Here is an 8,457-nt window from a genome sequence, read left to right as displayed (position 1 = left end):
CATTATTAACACAAAAAATAAATAAGTTTACTAATAACTCGTAATCACTTTTTTATTATTATAAGGTGAACAGAAATACAAAAACAATATTAAACAATTTCGTAAGGATTTGCAACCATTCGTTGTAGTTCGGCATCTATTTATAAAAAGTTTATTTATTATTTCGAGCCCTCCATTTTTAACCTGAAAAAATTAACAAAACATATAATATTATGGCATGTGTTTGAATACATAAAAATAATACAAAGAAATGCAAAATACTTCGATCGATCGAAACAATATTTATATGTATAAAGTTTTTAGAGCAATTGTTTTTGATTTACTTTTTGCGAATTCTAAAACATATTAAAACTTAAGAAAAGTAATTAAATTAACCATTGGAACAATCGAACATTTCAGAACATCGTTATAAATATATCGATATATTTATAATAGTGCTTTTATTATCACTCAGTTTTATAGTGTTACCCAGCACATAATGCAGTACAAAAGTATTTAAAATAAATTAAATTAATTCTGCTTTCGATCGTGTAAATTAAATCTAAGTAATTCTATTTAATTTAAAATTCCGTGTTCGGAAGCAAATATACCTTAATAATATATTATTTTAGTTGCAAAATATCTTCTGCTTATTATATTTTATTAACTTACATTTCGAATCAATGACCGGCTCCGCCCACATACGTGTTCCCTTACTTGTTTTCAATATGTAATACTTTATCAGCTGTGTGATATCAAATCAAAATTTATATTTGTGCTCGTAGTAACTGCGAAAGTTGTATATTATTTTAACACTTATAATATCGTTGCAAATGTTTTAAGGAATTCATGCGGAGGTGGCGGTTTAAAAATAGGCTTGCCTTCTTCATCCAGATAATCTTCATATTTTATAACATTCACACAGTCCATATTCAGACGCTCGCAAAGTCTTGCTGAATAGTAACTGGTGCAGTCCAAAGTCAACAATGGATAACTCAATTGTCGGCCAAGATTTTTAACCTCTCCTATGAGGCGTGAGCCAATCGCACGACCACGAAGTTTTGCGTCGACAGCTAATATATGAATATGCAAAGCTTTCGCAATGTTATAACGTTTATAGACATTGGAGTCTCTTTCTGCGCATGCCAAGATTGTTAGAGCTGCACCCCATTTAGTAGGTCCGAATCGCGCGGCATCTTCGAATAGATGTTCCGCTTCGTTACTACTTTTTGGTCCCGAAATTAATACTCCTACAATATATTCTCCACTCAATGCCATTAAACATGTTCCGTGTGTAATCTGTGACATGTTAAATTTTTCATCTTCCGGATCTTGTTCTTTTGGTTCACTACCAATGGTCAAAGGTTCTTCCTGATAGTAATGCGATCGTAGGAAATCTAGTACTTTGTCCCGGTCACATAATTGTATTACCTGAATTTGTATACAGTCCGATTTGGATAGTGAACTTTTATCTATGCTTACAGATATATTTTCTTGTATTTGGTCCCCTGCCATATTTAAAGATGTCTTTTGTCTTATGTCTTTAACTGTAGTACTGGCAAAACGTGTTGCTATGAAAAGATATTTCCATCGTACCATATGTTTATTATCGAATCACCATTGATAACAAACATACATACTTATAAATTTCAGGGGGTTTCACGAATCATACACTAAGTACATAAACAACATAGTCTCTTCATATATAAACATATCGATCATTTACATGAATAGTGTCACAACTCAAAAAAGTAGATTTTGCAGGAGAGCGGTTTAAAGTTTTCAATTGACTCTTATCTAGCGAATATAGAAAAACGCAATAAATTTATTGAATAAACTAGTGGAATGTAATATAGTTAATAAAATGCCGAGCATAAGTGGACTAAAAAGAGTATACTAAGGATTTGTCTTAGGCATAAACGTGACCCCTTTTGAATTATGTCGTTATTTGTGAGAAATATACATCAATTTCGGTGTCATAAGTTGAAATGTGTCTTTTTTGCGGAAAAAAGTAACGTGGAAAATTTAATTACCTTTTCACCAATATCGTTCTAATACAAAATATGTCGTTCGTTCTGTAAGAAAACCAACTTCACCATATGACAATATGTGTTGTAACACAAAATATGTCGTTCTTTCTGAAAAAAAAACATGTCTAATTCTTGCACCACTGAAATTTGTCGTAGTCGTAGTTAAAAAAATAATGCAATATAACAAGTTGAATAACGTCACATTCTTATTTCACGGGTAATTTTTCTACGCATCAGAATGTATTTTTTATATAATATGGATGATGAAATTGCGCATATTTCTGCATACTCAACTGAAAAATTGTGTTTTTTGAGTTATGATACTATTCATGTAAATGAGCGATATGTATTAACATTACCCAGTGTATCTACTCTATCTCAATAAGAATACCTTTTCTTCTTGGTATAAGCACTTTCAAAAAATGTTTCGTGTAAAGATTTGATTACAAATTTGACAAAATCAAACACTATCAAAAACGAGTTGCCACACTTTTAATAAATGTTTATTAACATATTTTGAAACCTATTTCATATAAAATCAGATATGTACTTTACAATTTTATTAATAAATCATAAGCTTCTATAAATAGTAAATACAAATATTTGTCTAACGTTTTGTCTTCATGATTCTTTAATTTTTTGTAAACAGTGGATTTCCCAAAATTTTGATACGACAACAATGGCAATGTTTTTACTGCAACCTGCGATTTGCAATAGTGTATGATTGGTTTTACTCATTCGATCTAAAATTTCATTATAACTTTTTAAACATAAATTCTGGTAATTAATAATTGTTATCTTAAAAGTATATACAATGTGAAACTATGCAAATATTTTATAATTAATTGTGCAGATCTCTGGAATTGTCTTGTAATTAAATGAGAAAATTAGCAGGTATACTTGGCGTGAATGTACGATACTAAATCCAAGTGATGACCATCAAAACCAAAAAGAAGTTCCTATTTAACTTGTCGCGTTTATTCAATTTTCCTGAAGTATTCGGATTGGAAATGTAAAGGTACAGAGGGCATATGTTGCATTAGTGTTATTTCTCCGTCATTCACACACAGTGTTTGGAGTCAACAAATGAAAGGTATACAAATATACATATATAGATAACTATATATTAAATTTTAAAATAAATCAAAAATCCCATTTGAGAATATTAAAAGTATTGAACGCAGACATATTAACCTTTTTATACCAAGTACAATACGTATAGATTAAAAAGGGAGCGTAGTAGGCTGTACTAACATTGTACGTTTGTATAGCTTTTCAATGAAGACTTAGCCACCATATGCAATAATGCACACGGTGGTTGTGAGGCGTTCAGATATTCAAATACACAGCGATTGCAGGACGAAATTCAAGGGATCATATATCCGCAAATTGTACTGTTGCTGTATGTGGTGCCTACCTCCACTCGAAGTAACAATTTGTTTTAAGTGGGAGTTCAAGCACCACCACCCCATACCGCCACTCGAAGTAGCTCTTTTCTTTAAGTGTGAGTTCAATCAGCACCCGCGCGATCATGAGCTTAAGCGATATTGGTCGGGTCACTGTAGCAACACATAGAGGCTCCCCATGCATTACGTTACTTGTGTTATATATTATGTATTTATACATACACATATGTAATTTAATAATAAAATTCCAATGTAACAGAACAACATATCTTAAAAAATGCATTTCGCAAAAATGCGTTTTTTGCGTCGTCAAAACTTTTAAGATTTTATATATATTATATATATATGCATATGTGATTTCAACTCTTAAATCACCAATAAAATACACAAATATCAGGAAGAAATATTTTCTCATATTTTTTTCCCAAAAACTATCACATTAATGTATTTTAATTTCCATTTCAACATTTTTAAGTGGATAAGTTATCACTTTCATTTGCAATTCCAACATATCTTAAAATATGCATTTTGCAAGTTTTTAGTGTTATTATCTAATTACTGCTAATTTTCTTAAGGTTCATTGCAGAATTTCAAACGAAATATGCGCATATACACATCCATACAGCTACGTTCGATTGGGTAATCAACGCAAGGGGGCATATGAGAATAAACACAGCTGTATTTAACGTTAACTAAAGTGAGACAAAAGTCGGCGTGCGAACTGCAAATCTACTATAAAACACATTTAATATTTCAAGCAACGAATACTCATTAAAACTAAAAAAAGCATGCAACAGCGCCCAGTGGATGACTTGGAAATTTTTATACTCAACAAATTGGAAATTAAAGCAAACTGAACTGTCTTATAACTGTATTTGAATATATTAAAAGTTAAGTTTATGATATGCGCTGTTGAACGGTGTCTACATTCATATAACGCACTATACGAATTGATTTAACTCTCCGAAAACTACTAAAATAAATTGCAGTAGCGATTGTATGTGAGTTTTCTGTCAATGTGAATAAAACGATTTGCGTATAAGCCTAAGCCTTACGTGTAAGACACAAATGTCTAATGGTTAACGGTGGCAAACGTGCAGATCTTATACCACTACTCTTACCGACGCGCACTCGTAAAATCACAACGAAAATGTTCAAATTACGTGAACGGAACTGTATACTAGCGATCGCCGTGCTGGTGCTAACTCCTTGTCTTATCATCCTATTTATAATGGGTCCAGAACTATCCACCGAACAGTCATTGTCACAACAATTGGCCGAATGTCGCTTCCGTCTGCAATATCTTGAGTCGATGTATCGTTCGCGTCAGGAAGATGTAGCTATACTCTCACAATATTTACATCTTAGTAATGCTACCAAAATGACTCTGGCGTCTGTAGCGCCATTGCCGCCGATAAATGACTTGAACACGAGCACATCGGCAATGCCATCGGCGTCAGGTTTACCTACGCTACTGAAATCGTTGAGCCCAGAAGCAAGGCAATTAATTAAAAACGCCACCCACTCGCACACAACGCAGCGCTTCAGTTCCTCCGCTGTCATACGTCTGCCTACGGCTTACAACTTTCTACCACATTTGCTAGATGATGCGGCATCGCTGCGTCCGGCATATATACGTTCAAAGGGTCGCACAGATGTTAGCATTGTTCTGGGCATACCGACGGTGCGGCGTGAGAAGCAGTCTTATCTGGTAAGCACGTTGCAGAACCTCATTGAAAACATGAATGAAGAGGAGCAAAATGAAACTTTGATTATTGTATTTATTGGCGAATCGGAAGAGGAAGCGGTGCACGCAATCGCCAAACAAGTCGAGTTGAACTTCGAACCATATGTGGAGTGTGGTCTCATCGATATTATAGCGCCATCTCCGTCGTATTACCCAAATTTCGATACTTTACGTATAACATTGCAGGACTCCTTGGAGCGCGTGAAATGGCGTAGTAAGCAAAATTTAGACTTTGCATACTTGATGTCGTATGCACAATCCAAAGGTAAGCGCCCAAAAAAAGTGCAATTTAGTGATGTTTTTGATGTTGTTGTGGTTCCAGTGATTGTAAAATTTGTTTGACATTTCTTTGTCGGTTAGGATTTCGTTTCGCTTAGGATCGTGGTTCAATTTACAGTAGCGGAAATAATGTTTCTTTTACCTTTTAGGCACATTCTATGTCCAATTGGAAGACGACATATTGGCAAAATCACATTTTATTACGACCATGAAAAAGTTTGCTATAACAAAGAGCGCACTAACGAAACCCGATCAGCCTTCATGGTTTCTGTTGGACTTCTGCCAGTTGGGCTTTATTGGTAAAATGTTCAAATCGGCCGAATTGCCATACCTGATTACATATTTCCAAATGTTCTACAATGACAAGCCGGTCGATTGGTTGCTACACTATTTCGTCGAGTCGAAAGTCTGCCGCTCCGATAAAGATCAAAAGCACTGCAATTCGGAACGTGCCAAATATTGGTTGCACTATCGCCCATCGCTTTTCCAACACATCGGCACCAGCTCCTCGCTGAAGGGCAAGGTACAAAAATTGAAGGATAAACAGTTCGGCTCCAAGGTGCCCGCATTCCATCCGCACATGCATAATCCACCGGCACGCGTGCGTTCGAATATTGTCGCCTACAAGAATTATTTGCTAAAGCGTGCGTATCGCGGGGAAACATACTTTTGGGGTTTACTGCCGCAACCGGGCGATTTGGTGCGCTTCATATTTGATAAGCCAACACTACTACGACGGTATCTCTTTCGTAGCGGCAATAGTGAACATCCATCGGATCGGTTCTACAACACTACCGTTGAAGTGTTACCTGCCGATACTTTGAGCGAAAATTCATCCGTGTGGAGTGCGTACAATACCACAACGGATGAATTTCTCATAGTGGGTGCATTCGATGGTTTCGGTGTCGCAGAGGGCGCAATCGATGCAAGAATTGGCGCCATCAAAGAGATACGTTTGCATGTCCACGGCGACAGCGAGAATTGGGCGCTTTTGAGTGAGATCGATTTGGAGACGAATAGCGGTGTGGCCGGCGTTGGCGATACGTCTTACACGAACAGCTGATTGTTACAACATCGGAGCTATACCATCGCGGGAAACATACAAACGAATCCGAGCTAAAAGGTGACATTTCAAAGTATCTCTTCTTAGATAGGCTTAGTTAAACGAACTTCCACCAAGCGAAATGGTATGTAAGAAAACATGAGAAACGAAACGAAAGGCATGAAACCAAAAATATTGATTACTACTGCACTGATGGTGAATACGAAATTAATTGATGTATGTATAGCTACAGACATAAATGATTGAAGGAAAAAATGTTATGTCCAAATAGAGCATAAAATATGCTAATTAATTAATGCGTAAAATAATACAACAACGATTGTAATACTTGTTGGAATACACATAGTATATATAACTATGTATGTCATATTCTCACTTATTTTGCGTAACGTGTGACCTTAATTTCGCTGTTGTTAATAATTAATTTGATATTAATTTACTTAGTTGCTAAGCCGTAACAAATTCGTGATATTTATAAACCCTATAGAAATTAGTTACTTCATTTATTTTTAACTTGAAAATTTTTTCTCACTCTCTGAACTCGAAATATTTATTTAAACTCTGCGAATTGATTATTTTAAACTTAATATTATATAGTGAATTTCGGTTCGTTTGCATTTGCAGGAATTGAAATTAGCTCAAAGCCTTGATTTCGAAAATGAGAATCTATTTGATGTGAATTTGTTTATTTCCATGCCAAAAGATCGAATATCGGAACTGTAGGGCTTGCTCGTCCCATAGTTGAAAAAAGCGACATACACCAAAATAACCGAATTCTTAATTTTTTCGAATATTTTTTTAAACAAAAAAAATATATTATTTTGATTGCTTCACACTTATCACTTATGAAATTGCAATAGCATGTGCTAAGCTATATCAAAAAAAAAAAAAAAAAATATAAATAAATAAATTATATGTAGCACAACTATTACTTTGCACATATGCACATATGTATATGCGTCAGTATTTCCTTCTACATTAAAACATGAAGTTGCGAAAATAATTTAGATTCTGTTGAGATTTTTTTAGCCGAAATTAATACTAAAATACGAACAAAACATTGAATTAAACTGCATACGTAAATGTAGGCAATTAATACACAATTAAAAATAAATATCAAAACTGATGAAAGTTGAGACTTCAAAGCTTAATAGAAATCGTTATGAGGGTCCATATGTTCGCATTTCACGTTAACAAGCTTTTAATATGAAAATAATTGAAATTTTTCATAAATCGATGAGGCAAAAAGTGATACAAAATAAATTATAATTTATAGAAATCATTAAAGAGTTTATATACAGAGGAATAAAAAAATAAAAAAATATAATTTTTTTATTAAAAGAAAGATTTAACTGTTTTCTAAAATCGTTCTGATTTCATTATAGTAATCATGAAATATTTTATATACAGCGGAATTAAATATTATTTGTTTTATAAAAATAAAATTTTTAGGAGATTTCTATAACGATTCTGAATTGCCCGTATGAAATTGTTTGTTATTAGTGAATTAGTAACATACATTTAAACATACTCGCATATAAAACATTTAATTTAACTCAATATTCTCAACATTACTGATAATTCTCAACATAAAAGTTTTATATTAATAAAGCGGGCAGTTTCTAGCGTTGGTTTATGTATTAATATGCATTTATATGATCAGAAAAAAAGTTAAAAAACCGTATGAAAATGTTATATTTCTCCCAGGGCAAGTACACATGTATCTAATAATATAATTCCCGTTTAAATCATATATGAGTTCACTTTTTTTAATAAATAAACACCACGTTTGGTTTTCGAATTATTATTTCTAAGAGTGAAGCGTCACTAAGCTTAATATATGTTTACTAACTCGTTTTTTGCGTCCTCAAAACTTTTAAGTTTTTATATATTATATATATATGTATATACATATGTGATTTCAACTCTTTAATCAACAATGAAATACACAAA

At 33.4% G+C, this 8,457-nt stretch overlaps 3 protein-coding genes across 17 annotated transcripts in view; 2 read left to right on the top strand and 1 right to left on the bottom strand.

Moving 5' to 3' along the window:
• The window catches only part of LOC105215883 (sulfotransferase 1 family member D1), a 524,336-nt gene that overhangs the window by 332,295 nt on the left and 183,584 nt on the right, over positions 1-8,457 (top strand). The window lies entirely within an intron of this gene.
• LOC105215892 (arylalkylamine N-acetyltransferase-like 2) lies at positions 27-2,267 on the bottom strand. The gene is made up of 2 exons (XM_011190079.3): positions 652-2,267; positions 27-183 (listed from the first exon to the last, which is right to left on the bottom strand). Exon 1 carries the CDS (start codon positions 1,576-1,578, stop codon positions 796-798), a length of 783 nt encoding a protein of 260 aa, XP_011188381.2. The 5' UTR covers positions 1,579-2,267; the 3' UTR covers positions 27-183; positions 652-795.
• Positions 2,640-7,402, top strand: LOC105215893 (alpha-1,3-mannosyl-glycoprotein 4-beta-N-acetylglucosaminyltransferase B). Of its 7 annotated transcripts, none has more exons than XM_054229132.1 (4): positions 2,640-2,789; positions 2,901-3,027; positions 4,002-5,427; positions 5,591-7,402. In XM_054229132.1, the coding sequence occupies exons 3-4, from the start codon at positions 4,491-4,493 to the stop codon at positions 6,502-6,504; spliced, it is 1,851 nt and encodes a 616-aa protein (XP_054085107.1). In that variant the 5' UTR covers positions 2,640-2,789; positions 2,901-3,027; positions 4,002-4,490; the 3' UTR covers positions 6,505-7,402. The 7 variants fall into 7 exon arrangements, with proteins under 7 accessions (XP_054085107.1, XP_028898490.1, XP_011188383.1 ...); XM_029042657.2 differs by having other exon boundaries at positions 3,991-5,427; XM_011190081.3 differs by having other exon boundaries at positions 2,901-3,102; positions 3,991-5,427.

This window comes from Zeugodacus cucurbitae, chromosome 4, assembly GCF_028554725.1.
Source record: "Zeugodacus cucurbitae isolate PBARC_wt_2022May chromosome 4, idZeuCucr1.2, whole genome shotgun sequence".
Classification (NCBI taxonomy): domain Eukaryota; kingdom Metazoa; phylum Arthropoda; class Insecta; order Diptera; family Tephritidae; genus Zeugodacus; species Zeugodacus cucurbitae.
This window is presented reverse-complemented; position numbering and strand designations above follow the sequence as displayed.

What these genes read in the sequence shown, in the direction of transcription:
- LOC105215892 (XM_011190079.3), bottom strand. Translation starts at nt 1,578, where the DNA reads ATGGTACGATGGAAATATCTTTTCATAGCAACACGTTTTGCCAGTACT.
- LOC105215893 (XM_054229132.1), top strand. Translation starts at nt 4,491, where the DNA reads ATGGTTAACGGTGGCAAACGTGCAGATCTTATACCACTACTCTTACCG. An exon ending in GTCGTATGCACAATCCAAAG is followed by an intron (nt 5,428 to 5,590) that starts GTAAGCGCCCAA and finishes TTTACCTTTTAG; the next exon opens with GCACATTCTATGTCCAATTG.